Source organism: Trematomus bernacchii, unplaced genomic scaffold, assembly GCF_902827165.1.
Source record: "Trematomus bernacchii unplaced genomic scaffold, fTreBer1.1, whole genome shotgun sequence".
In the NCBI taxonomy this organism is placed as follows: Eukaryota; Metazoa; Chordata; class Actinopteri; order Perciformes; family Nototheniidae; genus Trematomus; species Trematomus bernacchii.
The window spans coordinates 8,598,814-8,612,842 of NW_022987477.1; the positions used below are offsets into that span (position 1 = coordinate 8,598,814).

General features: G+C 39.6%; 1 protein-coding gene across 1 annotated transcript in view; it reads left to right on the top strand.

The window, feature by feature from the left end:
• The window catches only part of abi1a (abl-interactor 1a), a 50,716-nt gene that overhangs the window by 20,844 nt on the left and 15,843 nt on the right, over positions 1–14,029 (top strand). The window contains 4 exon segments of the mRNA XM_034148005.1: positions 5,318–5,494; positions 9,615–9,629; positions 10,222–10,325; positions 10,893–11,042. Of these exon segments, the coding sequence (XP_034003896.1) occupies positions 5,318–5,494; positions 9,615–9,629; positions 10,222–10,325; positions 10,893–11,042 (446 nt within the window).

A 14,029-nucleotide genomic window follows, 5' to 3' on the forward strand; every position in this document is an offset into this window, starting at 1 on the left:
CTTCACAGATGACAGGCTTCAGATGTGCTGGCTGTACTCACGCTGAGAAACAGACCAGACAAAGAGGCGTTAGCTTGGCTTGTTGCAAGGTTTGGAGTGTGGGATTGTTCTGTTTCGACAAATCATGCCAAACACAGTGAGAAACAAAAGACTTGGAGCTACAGAAGCCGACAGGCTCAAGAATGAAACCAGGCGACTGGAAATGTACTGGTTCAAATCTAGGTGCCTTACAGCAGTGGCTTCTGGGGTTCGGACTGTCCACAGATCAACCTGTGGGGTCATGGGATTAAAAATTAACACAATAAATCTGAGCAGGCCCACTATTGTTGGTACCAACAGTGTGTGAAGTTCTACAATTGATTTGATTGTTTAATATAGGTTAAAAAGACAGTCACAACTCCACCAACAGTAATTTCAGGACATATTGATGCAACCAAACCCCGCAATGTGTTAATGACACGGACAGATAATCACATTTCCAGGCTCTTAAAGTGTCTAGGTTTCTGTATTCATCAAAAACAACCTGTTAAGGATCCTTCTCTAAAGGAAGTTATTTCAGGCAACACAGATTTTTTTTTTTTTTAGCTGTAGCCAACAGGCAGGTTGAGAGAAAGCGGGCGCAGCAGAAAAAGCACACTTCAGCACTTGCAGTACTTCATAATGAAATAACTCCTGGAACACACTGAGCATAACAAATCCTTCAAATCTGCTCTCTTGGGTGAGCGTTGGTAATTTATAGTGTGAGCGTGAAGCAGGGCTTTCCAGAGTCAACTTTTTCCTGTAAAATATCGGAAGGAGAAATGTTCATGTCCTCATCAGCCTGTCTTCACCTGTTGGCGCCTCCAACCATTGAGATAAATCCTCTTGCACAGTAAGCCTGATACTGGAGTTCAAATGTGTTTAACAGACGTGTGCTTCATAGTTATTATCTTCTCGTAATCCCACAGAACAAGGATTTCTAATTCCTGAACTTCTGTAAAACAAGATTATTTTAGCTGTCAGCCAGGAATGGCCTTTTAATAAGACCTTGTGGCATGTCTTATTTCATCATTATGTGTAGTTCTGGTTTATGAAATTACACGCCAGTAAAACAAGTCCATGTCCTAACATCCTTGGACAGCGTGATTACTTTTCAGTGTTGTGTGGTATCTCAGAGGAGCAGCAAGAAAATTCCTTGCTGTGAGTTTGGCAAAACATGGCAGTTGAACTCTATCATTAACCATTGGCACATTGGTCTGGTCAGGCTAGCCACACATGTACACAGACACATTTGTATGTTGGGTGTGTTTGTTTATTAGTTCTCTTTTCCACATGAAGTGTGTAAGCGCCCTACTACGCCTACACATGCTGTGCAGCTTTTTTGTTTGTCTATGCGTTTGTGCATAGCTGGCATTTTATTGAGCATATCACCCCGAGGCCAATCTGCCAAAGCGCTGAAAAAGCTGTTTCTTTTTGTTGTTGAAGTGAAACCGGCAATTCCATATCGAAGTCTACAGACATGTTTTTCCCCCTTTTTTATTCTCTTCTTATCTGATCCTGTTCGTCTGGTGGGGAGTTGTCATGTTACATTATCTTCAAAATTCCCTTCCTGGTGTATCAATTGGCTGTTCCACTAGACTGAGAGATTTATGCCCCTCCTGCTGATGTGTGGACGTATTCTGTCCACGTTTGACCCTATTCCCAAAAACCAAACCAACACTCCTCCTGATCAGGCAGTTTTAAATCAGTATGAGGAAGATAGGTCAAATAAGTTCACCGCAGAAGAAATCTAATTTCACTTTTCAGATCTATCATTCACTTCCATAGGTCTAAAAAGCTGTACACAAAGAATTGTGTCAATAAAAATAAATTGCCTGCACTCTTATCTCCATTTTATCGTTTTTATTGTCCAAGCTTTCAGTCAAACGAGAGCCAACAAACACACAGAGAACAATACACAATGGAGGAAGTTCAGGACACACCTGCTGTTGATGGAAGACAATAAAGGTTATTTTTGAATTACTTTTATACATTTTATATCAACGTATACGTAAGTTTACTAGGTTATAAAAAGTTCAGCCTTAAAATGTTAAAGTTCCCTTCTCCAAAAATGTTCTTTTTTCAGCGTGGCCCTTTCTAGATTGCCATTTTGAAATGCTTCATCCAGTCAGTCAGGATGCATTGAATTTAAAGGCAAACAAACCTAGTCAATTTGGGATGTTAAGCTGTGTTTTACAAAACTAGATCATCTCTCCTAGACTGCCCAGCCTGTCAAACGTGGCAATGTTTTCTGGAGTGACACGATATCACATCAGATTCCTAAGTGTTGAAGCCCAAACTATCATATTAGCTGACTAATGTGTCCCATTTTTAGAGCTGGAAAACGTATCTAAGTGCAGGGGTAACCAAAATGGCAAAAATCTGGATAAAGAAGAAATTAATCACTCATATTTAGGCTTTGGTTGCTCCTAGCAACACAACAAGGATCTGTCATTGTGGCAACCACTGTGCTGACTCACTCGTATCTCAAAAAGGGAAGAACTCTTTCTGTACAAAGTAATCGGCTTGATTCGTTTTTTTCTGTCTGGCTAGAACGTGTGGATGATGATAATGGTGTTGGCAGCGATATATGACCTAGATCCTAACCCTAGTTATATTGATGGGTGACTCTTCTCTGGGTGTGGGGGGGGGGGAAAGTGAAATTATATTGAGTGAGAGAAGACAAAGGATTCAGAAGAAGAATTGAGTGAAAGGGAGAGTTGCCAATGAGTAAAACATGAAAAAGAATCATGGAGAGACCCTTTAAATCCTAAAAGCCTCTAGTTGATGGATAAGCCAAACACCAGAGCCAAACTGCTCAATGTTCTGGAAAAACACCCACAGGCCTCAGACATATGGTTGACAGTGGTTGAAAACATGTGAATCATCCACCTCTTAGTTTAGCTTCTGAGTTCAGTCTCTTTCCACCAAACGGATGGACCATTTGGATCGTAAGTAAACACCGTTTAGTGCCAGTTGAAGTCAAGAAGAAGCTGTTTAGGGAAGAAACAAACTATGAAGTTGCCATTGGAGCTCCCCATTGGGTCAGACCTTTGCATTGTTGTCAGATCTTCTTAACGTTCTTTGGGCAACGGTCAGCAGATCAGCAGAGCTCTTGAGAGGGTGCAACCGCTCGTTGGGTGGTGTCAAATATACCCTTCTGAGAACACTTGTATCATCACCCTGTACTGTTACAGCAGGGTTATTTTCTCGGCATAAAGGAAGGAGATTAACTCACACCATGTTGCCTTCTCACTTCCCCCCTATGCCAGCTGCGATGATGTTTGTCCACACGTTTCTCTCTGATAAGGGGAGTGTGTTCAGCCAAGAACAGATGCTTATTAAGTTTAGCTACAGAATTAGCATATATATATATATATATATGATTTAAAAAACGCTCTTTTGTGTAGGAGGAGTTGGTTTCATTGGTTTGTTGTTTCCTCTTTTTGAGTTTTGTCAGAAAACCGCTTCTTCCCCATAATTTCTTATGATATCGTGGTCCTATTAATTAAAAATGTCTCTAAAGATGCGTTTGTTTTGGGGTCACAATGAGGTGAACTGAGGTTAAAGCTAAGATTTGGAAGTAAAAACAGACCTACAATCAGCATTACTACCCTGCAAATGGAAACAAAATCTCCGATAAGATTTAGGCTGTTTTCAGAGCGTCATGATTCATGGCAGTTTGGGAATTATCTCTGAACTGTGGAATCAAATGAATATCTCAAATTCACTCACAGTGGAGGACTTGCACTCTAGTTTCACATGCTGCTAAAATAGAAAATGTGTGCATTGGTTTGTTCGCCTCATTTGGAAAACTTTATCACTGCACTCTTTTTATATTAAGAGCCTCTTGTATTCTGGCAGCTCAGGATAAAAAAACATGACGGAAGTCAGCGCTCTGTCATCCCTCTTAATTCAAACAGACACAACAGGGCATTGGAAAAGAACAGATGTTTCCCGTTTGTATGGGAAATCTCTTTGGGAGCAATTATGTATGAGCAACTTTGCCTGTTGTCAGTTCTGTCAGTTTTAACAATCCACTTTCTTATATCCTTGTAAGAATTCAAATCGGCTTTGCATAATTTTTTTTAAATATACACTACTAGAGCTTGTCTGCTCTCAGGCCTACAATACCATTAATGTCACAGTTTAAAATTAGACTTGATATTGTCCAGAGAGGACTGTACTGCTGGACAACGCATAAATCCACCAGTGTTGTTGATTCCCCTCGCTCTGGACTGAGTGATACTTGAAGGCTATACAGTGAAACAGAGACAGAGCTCAGTGGTGCTCCAGATCCCTGTGGCATGAAAGGACTCCTCTGTTGGCTCTGGTCGCTGACTCCTTCCCCCCTGAGAAACCATCGTTTTACTGGTCTGCCCTCAGCAGACATTGCAGCCTTTCATCTCTCAGAGGAAGGGCAGCTGCTCCTGGGCTGCTCTCCGCTCATGGGAGTATAGGGCAGTGGCTTACGCTTCTCAAAAGTGAGGATTTGCTGCTTTTCTCTGTTTTTAAAATTGAATATCTGGATCTTGGATGTTGGTCAGACAAAACAAGAGATTTGAAAACATCAATTGACCTTTTGGAACACTTGAACTCAAATAATTAAACCTTCATTTTATATTTTTGTGAGATATAAACAAGAAACTTTACATCTTTGAGCCGTAAACAGGATCATTTATGATCAAAACCCAACTTTTAGAATTCAGTAACACGTTTATATTATTATTCTGAGCCAGTAGTGTTCAAGGTTTTCTAATGCATATTTAAAGTAATTCATTTGTATAAAGGGGACTGGCTAATTAATGGAACATTGGTGCAATTTCTGTAGGAAAACACTGTGCTTTCGAGGAGTATAAATAATGCATCACAATTTGGCCCTAGCATTTTGAAAAAAGGGAGATGAAAGAGTCCTTTTCTAATAATAGACATCTGGGAGGATATGAGTTTAATGCACAATGACTTTTGATGTTTGAATGCAGGGTTCCTTTCCGTCAAATGTATTCTACAATCTAGATTCAGTAGTCAATAAACTCAATGTTTAAATATTCAAATATATGTTCAGAAACACATGCTTCATCCATTATTGGTTTCAGGCTCTGCCATTTACCACAATTGATTTTATTAGTGTCCGGGGCAATGGCTGTTGTAAAAAGATTATGACCTCGGTGATGAAAAGCACAGCCTCATGATTAAATTAAATCTTCTTAAGATGCTGTATGACGAGTATATTGAATCCCAGAGGACCTTGTTGTGCCGTACCATCGATCACATCTTCTGTCTTCGCTGTCATTTACAGACGGTGGACATCCATAAAGAAAAAGTGGCCAGGCGGGAGATCGGGATCCTGACCACCAACAAGAACACGTCGAGGACCCATAAGATCATAGCGCCGGCTAATATGGAGCGGCCTGTCAGGTACATCAGGAAGCCTGTTGACTACAATGTATTGGATGACGTCGGCCATGGTGTCAAGGTGAGTGTTCCGGATTTTTGGGGTATTTTTCTCGACTTTTAGATCCGCTACCTCATCAGATTTGTGCACACTCCATTAGTTATTCTGCTTCTGTTCTTACACTATGTCTAATTTTCTTCCCTCCCCCCCTTCCTCTCTTCCTTGCCGGAGGTTTGCCTGGTTTTATGGCTCACACTCCATCTCTTTCATCTTCAGAAAGCACCCCTTCTGACCCTACAGGAATACGTTTCAGTGTGGGTTGGTGGGAACTGGTCGGGGGTGGAGATGAACTAAAAAAAGTGATTACATCATCTAGCTTTCAGAAAACGGCCCTATTCTTAGAATGATCTGTAAACGGGCGAGCGGAGGACAGATTTGTGAGACGTTTTTAAAGGCACTTAGGCCTCGGACCGTCCTCGTAATCTCGTTCTCTAGTTTCTCTTAGCAGAGGAACGATGTTGTTAGAATTCGATTTGTAGTTTATTTTCACATCAGTGCAATCTAAAAGGCTTGGGAGAAGCTGATTTTGATGTGATACACTCTCATAATCCAAGTGTGACATTTTAACTCCCACTCTGCCATTAGAGCTCACGTTAGCGGTCACTGGGTCATCCTTATGGTGGTGGTAATGACATAATTTCCTGATGGCCAAAGGCATTTTTGCGACCTCTCTACCCTGCCCCCTGAGCGTTCTCTCCCCCATCAATCAGCCAATCAATTGCAGCTCTCAGATAGATCTAGTTAGAGGGCCGCCATTACCGTACCGCTGCGTTACGGGCATTAAAGGCAGGATAAAAGCCATTGTGTCACTCTCAATTGACTGTGTACTGTCATGGTGGGAGGATTTTATTTGGGTGTGTTCCCATCAAAGGGGTCATGTTTACACTGCTTATTAATGTTCAAATTGTACTTAAAATAGTTTGAAGATGTTTTATGACATACAAGAACTGTTGCTTCTTTTATAAAAGAAAGAGGTGTTATTTTAATAACTGTATTAATTCCCTCTTTTTCTAAAAAGGGACTCGTGTCTTTATGCTAAATCTGAAGCTAGAGGAGGGATGTTAGCTTAGCATAAGGCCTGAAATCATGAAGCTATGACTAGACTGCTCTGTCCAAAGTTCCAACAGCAATTCAAAAAACAATTACTACCACAATCTCTCACAACCTTCTCAAGGAGGCTAACGAAGAGTTACAGTAACTAGATATAAAAAAAATACTTGAGTTTAAAAAAAACACAATGTATGCATTAGTCTTCATCAAAAGCTTGAATCAACAGATTATGTAGTTGACAAAAACAATCTCACGACCTATTTAGCAGCTACTCTGATGCTTTTTATAATATTGAATGGTCTATATATCCTGTTCATTTATAAGAACATTTCATTTATATGCTCACAGGGCAAAAAACAAGCAGAATCCCAGTGAGGCTTGTGTGAGTCATCCACATTCCTGACTCTACTGTGTTAGAATAAACAAAAGAGCTTCTAAAAATCAGGATAGCAATACGTCATCGCTCAATAGTGTCAAATTACCGAAACCATCGTGCTTCATGGCTGCTTTGAGAGTGTTTGATGCATCTATTAAAAGAACATTGCATATTACTCTGGGCCTAATCCCAGTAGATTCTTTATTCTTACATTTGGTATGTGAATGTGACGGGGAACACACACACAGATACACACTAGCTCATGCAGCCGTCCTATATCACTCACCTCCTTTCATCTATGCATGTCACAGCCCAAAGAGCCAATCGATATTTTACATCAATACTTCATATTAATTCATATAGTATGCCGTGATGGCTGCTGTCAGATACCCGGCTTGTATAGAATATCTATAGCCATGGTTTACTTACTGACCAGGATCAATACTTTAATGGGAGTTTAAATTATGTCCATTGCCTCCAGTTAACTGTGAAGCGCTTTGCATGTGCCTGAGTGTTTACACTGGCCTAAATGTTGAATTGGTTTTACGGCCTCACACAATGTTTGTACAGTTAAACACCACGGCGTGAGCTCTAGTGCAGAGAAAAGACAATAAAGTGCTCACATAAATGATTTAATAGAAGCTGTTCTCAGATCCAAAGTAGCAATAAAGAAAGAAGATGAATTGAGAGAATAAAGACTTTCAAATTCATCTGATAGATAATCTTCTCTTATCAATAATAAATGAAATCTCTTAGTTGACAGATCAAGATGTTTTCTCAAGGCATTTTGACAGTGGCGTGATGTTTGAGCTTCAATACCCAAAGATTAGATTATTTCTTCCAGTCAGCTGATGTTTAATCTAGTCAGCTGGGAGGATGTCAGGTGTTTGACAGCATTACTCCGACATGTAGAGTTGTGTCATTTATGAGTTTAAAAGGTTAGTTTTAAAGGGAGAGACGGCAAACCAGTTCAGCAGAAGAGCAATTGGTGTCCGTTTGTAGTGCAGCCACAACAAACTCCATGTTGTCAAAAATGATTCCAATTACGATCAGATTTTATTTTCTACACAGTGATAGAAATGTTTCCATAAAAAGCACTGTAAAAACAGATGGTTACCTTCACCTAACAACTCACTGTGGCTGCTTTTTCTTATTGTTCCTCTTACACCTGTCCAAAAATGCCAAAAAATACTATTATCTTGTTCTTTAGATGACTGTAAGCACTAACTGAAGGGTCAAATACATAGTGATTCATTCATACCATGTTAAATACAGTAATATTGGATCAGATTCATGTTTAGTTTCCTGTAGCCTTGTGTGTAGCCAGTCAATTACAAGATCAATTACTAGAGAGCATATGAATATTTAATTACGATTGGCAGGGTTGGGCGAAAAAAAAGGGTTTAAACTAATGTAAATCAATAAAAAGAGGTTTACATTTGAAACATACTAGCTAATTGATTACCCAATAATCAAAGAATGTATGAGCTGATGGCAAGTGTGAGTTTAAGAGTTATAATCTGAGTTAAAACACAAAAAAATTCAACATTGGCAACTGTCATATGTCACACCAGCAAGAAAAGTCAGATTTGCATACACATTTGTCATCTTTTTAGATCATTGTTTGGGATGTATCCTTGTCAACAAACCCAAGATCAGGGGGTGTATCCCTTTTTAAGTGAAAGATTACCGTACTTGCTAATCACGCAACTTTGACAGACTTCATTGCTTTAGATTTTCACCCCAGCTCAGCAGGCTAAGCCTTTTTGGACTTGATGATGACCGTAATCTGAACCAGAGTCTGTCCCATAATTCAACTTTGAAATAATTCAAGCATTTCCACGCTATCATTCTGGTTTCGGCAGCAGAACAGATACAGCATTAGCCGGGAAGATAAGAGAATGCTGTAGTAGGCTTTTGCCTTCCTAGCATGACCTAGATTGAAAATGGAATCTCGTCTAGCTCTGATAACCCGGAGAGAGTGAAATTTGAATGGGAAATTTCCCATTCAGAGCTTTTCTCTCTTTTTAAAGAGGCAGAAAGCTCTTTTCATTCTGACCTTTGCCAGGAATGGGCTGTTTGTTTCATCTTCACACTTTCACCGTGGTCTTGTGATGCTACAATGCTTTCTGCAAAGGCCACTAGGGAAGCTGCATTATAGATGAGCCACTTGACTCGGCAGTTGTCAAACCCCACTGTTATGTTGGCTTTATATTCTCTTTGACAACAGCCCGACCAAGTACAAAAGTGTTTTTAATCGCTGCGGGTGATGTGATAATCTGAAATTGAATCTAAACATGGATATGTGCAAAAGAAAATATGAAACAAATGAACATGAATGCCAAGTATACTTAAAATCCATATATATATGCAACAAACTTTTGATTTACGAAGACAAATTCACTCTCAGATTGAGATGAAATGTGTTTTAATTGCGCACAATAGCTTTGCCATCAGATCCCAGTGATTTGCTTCTAGTCTGTCTGGTACTGGGTGTGGTACTGTAAGTCTGAGGAAAAAGAGCAGCAGGCAGGAGCTGGTAGAATGACTTCTAACCGCTGACCTGCCTGGGCCTTGCTAAATGTTTACTCAGTGTAAATACCACTTTTTTTGCTCGCTTGTACTTTGACTTCTACTGATCCGTTTGGACATGGCCATTTTGACATGCCCTGTTTCTGTCTCTTTCTCCTGTTTTTTCTCCTTTGCCTTCAAAAGTGGCTAAAAGCCAAGGTAAGTGTGGTTGTCACATGACCCATTTTACTAGAATGTATTATTGATAGATCCCAGTTCAACTCCCTTTCACAACAAACCCCTGTATGTGTAATCATTATTGTCATTTCCCATGTTGTTCCCTTTAACAGACTTGTACTGTAGTCCTCTTCTCCCAGAACACCCTGCTTGTCACTGTACCAACTGTGTGTGTCGTCCTTTACATGTTGTGTAGTTGTCTATAAATGTTCTATAGATTATTCAAAATCCTTATAGGCTACCCAGACAAAGCTTAACTCGTATCCTTATGTGTGTAATAAAGTATTGCAGAAAATGTATGTGTAATTTGAAATACTGCAAAACCAGATGTTGTTATTTGGTGTTATGCAAGTAGTCTTGTTGAAACAACGCAGAGGTTTCTAACTTACAATTAGCAGCAAGAGTTAAACATAAGCCAAGGTGGCATTACATAACTCTTCAAACATTACCAACTAAAATATACATTTGTGTGTCGAAGAGTCTTAATCTGGGCAGCCTATAAAATGTTATTTCTGTCACATAAGTGCCTGAAGTCATTTGTCTGTTGAATACGTGTTTTTTCTTCTTGCCACAGCAACATGGAAACAATCAGACTATCAGAGGAGGAACACTATCGAGGACCAATCCGCCCACGCAGAAGCCGCCGAGCCCTCCCATGTCAGGGCGTGGCACGCTCGGGTAAGGATTTCATTCAGTTGCCCCGAAAGGAAGGCTAATCCTCTAATTATAAATCACTGAACATTTAAAAGTTAATGTTGTGGGGGCGACAGAAGAACATGCAGTTTTAAGTACATGTCGCATTTATTTAAGATTATTTTTGGGCATTTGTGCTTTCTTTTATGAATGAATGTTTGGTGAAGAGTAACATTTAAAGAAGACCGCCCACACTGAGCTAACATCATGTGGTCGTAATGTGGTTTTGGCTTGGAAAAACATTTGAAATGACAAAATTCAAGTGAGTGAAGCCAGAGAAAAGGTTCAAAAGGCAGTCTTGGAACTATGTGTCAGTGTCAGGCCTGATGAAGCATGTCATCGTCTGATGCACAGCGGCAGTAATCAGATATTAATTTCCCAGGGTAAACTGTGCCTCATAGCCAGCCTTTAGCTCGCTGCATCCAGCTGGGTAAACTGATAGGATGGACTACAGTCTACTGAACACGGCCTTGCAGTTCTGATAGCAGATTGAATTATGATCATTCCTGTCCTTGATTCATTATATGTCTTTCCATCTTTGCCCGCTTGCAGACGCAACACATCCTACAAGACCCTGGAGCCGGTGAAGCCTCCCACAGTGCCCAACGACTACATGACCAGCCCCGCCCGACTGAACAACCAGCAGGGCCAGCAGAGCCCCGGACGCACGGCATCACTCAACCAGAGGCAGCGCACACACAGGTAGATAACACACAGTCTGTCTACAGCAGGGTAGGCTTCATTTGATGTGGTCCGCAAGAGCTTGCAAAGAATATAATACGTTTATTATACCGTTACATGCCGCTTTACAGAAGCACGTTGAAAATATACTACACAGGCTGTATAGTTGAAAAGCTGAAAAGTATTTAAAGTCCAAAATACAAAGCAGCCACACATGCAAAAGTCATCATGATAAAAACAAAAAAACACTTTGACAGTCACTAACAAAGCATATGAAGTCACAACTCTTCAATTACTGTCTGTTTATTCCTGATTAATGGTTGAAAAAAATATATATTTTATACCATTGATGATTATAAGGTGCCATCATGGGCTTTGTGAGCTTTGATGTCCTTTTATTTTCAAACATTTTACAGGCTGAAAAGTGAATTGATTGAATAAAAAATAAATCTATAAATGAATCGATAATTACAATATTTAATTGCTTGAATCTAATAAAGAAGCAGAGAGATCTCTAGACACTTTCTGTGCACTTTGCGCAACATTTAGTATAGATTAGGGGTTAGCTACAGTACTAGATCAACACACACACACACGCACAGGCACACGCACACGCACACACACACACACAACTTAAGGTCAAGTCAGGTTTATTTGAATAAGCAAGAAGTTAAGCAAATACAAAGCAGACAGGAGAAGTGGTAGTGAAATTGCAATGGAGATAAATACATTGACAGTATACAGTATGCTGCTGATGATGAAGTTTGAGATACGATACGATACGATACGATATACTTTATTGTCCCCATAAGGAACTTTGTTCTGGACTCCGTCCTGCAGTTCCGCATACATGTACATATACAAACATAGTAAACATTCAAATACATACACATATCATCACTCATACACCGTTTGAACAAACACAATACACAGACGCACATACTGACAATGGCGACCTATTGCACAACCCTCATGGTCAACCTTTAAAAAGTACATTTCATTACATGTGAATGTTAAGAAGCTTAATGGACATAGGTAGGAATGAGTGCTTATGAACCCTGAATCTTCTACCAGAAGGTAGGAGCTGGAATTCTGGGTGGAGTATGTGGGTGGGGATATTTTAGATCAACTAACTTTATGAAGAAAACACTCTTAAATCCTGCAAGTGAAATGGTAATCAACTTCGCTTAGCTTTTAACCGCGAGTAAGACAGGAACTTATGTGTGTTTTGTGAGTGAGGACTTTATATGCATAGGTGTGAGTGGTATTAGTGTTCCAGCTACCCCTTTGAAATGAATGCTTATGGGTATAAAAGCATCTCTTCAAAATAAAACACAGTTCCCCTCCATGTCACACAGCTCAAATCTCTTCTCTTAGTTCAGCTGTTTGGAGCACTTACGCACCTCTTCCTCCTCTCCGCTACACTAAATCCAGCATTTGTCTGACAAGGGTTTCTCACCGCTGCCTGAATCACTTTGATATTAATATCTGTAAAAGCCTCTGATATAAAGTGCCGTTTCAAAAAACCCTAAGTCAACTGCAGCATGGAAACCCTTGAACATGGCTCTTGTTATACAGCAGTCTCCCCGTTCATCAAATTTGAGTTACGAGTGAGCCTCATTAGCTAAAAAGCCTTTAATGCTGACTGTGACACTCGTGAATATTACATAGCTATTATATTTTCCTTACCCTCGCCTCAACTTCTGTTTCTTGCTCATGTTTGTTTTCACAAAAGTAGTTATTCTACTTTGTATTGATGTCCCTTTGACAAACGGATGCTGTCCTCAGAGTCGTGCCCCCCCCCCCCCCCCAAACGCCCTGCTTCAGATAACATTGCTGCCGCATCACTATTTGATTGCACAGGCTTAAAGTCAGCTTTGCTTATTCAGCTCATCCGTCTCTGCCATCCTCAGCTGAGACCTAAATTCAATATCTGCGTGTTCCTGCTGTTATCATCTTCCTGTGGAAAAGATTACACCGGCTTATGCAGATATCATTTGGAGAAAACATGCTCATTACAGTCGGTCATGGTAATAACATTTGTTACTAGGATTCCTACTTCAACTATACAAACCAAACAGAATGCATTTAAGATGGCGTTTGACTCGATGGGTATAGTATACGTCAAAATGCAATAAATGATTGAAGAATGCAGTAAATATTCAATTTATCTCCATTTTCTTGTCATGTTGCTTTGTTACATTTTGTTCAACATCTCTCTACTTCTATCTCTCTGATAAAAGCATAGGAATGCATATACCCCAAAAAAGGTACTCTTCACAATACTTCAACACAACACTCGTAAACACACACTTAAACATTCTATATGATGTGAGATTTTAGAGCAAGTTAAAAAGATATTTGGAACACATAACCATGCTGTATTTGAAGTACAGTTTTTTTTTTTAAAGTGTATTTTGCTTGCTCAATGACTCTTAAAGTACTTTTCTTATCTCAAAATAATGATGACTTCTGCCACAGTGACTGGTTTATGATTTTGAAATACTTCATTGGTGCACTTAAAATACACCACGGAAAGAGAGGACTGTACATGTTAAATACAGTAAAAACCCTATATTTATACGGTGTTATTTTGCACCAGCAGGATATACATAGGCTGCCTGTTTCTCTGCTGAATACCTTTGTTCATTTCATTTTGCAGTCTCAAAATAAGTGCCATTTAAGACTCCAAAATACTTAAAATGTGGCATACACATTATTTGAGGACTGAAAGGACTGTATTTTGCACTCTCTGTGTAACCTCGCCAAATCGTTAAACCCGTAAACATGAATATGTTATTTCATGTACTAACTATCAATTTGTATCTGTTTAACTTCAATTGTGAAGCAACTCATAACCCATCCACAAGCTCAGAACTTCTTCTTTTTGGCAAGATAGCTGAACATTTCGCCCCAGATGGTCCTTTTCAAAATATGTTGCAGTTAGGTCTGAATTTGGCATACAGTAACTGATCTGATTTCTCATCATAAGATTATTATGGTAGATT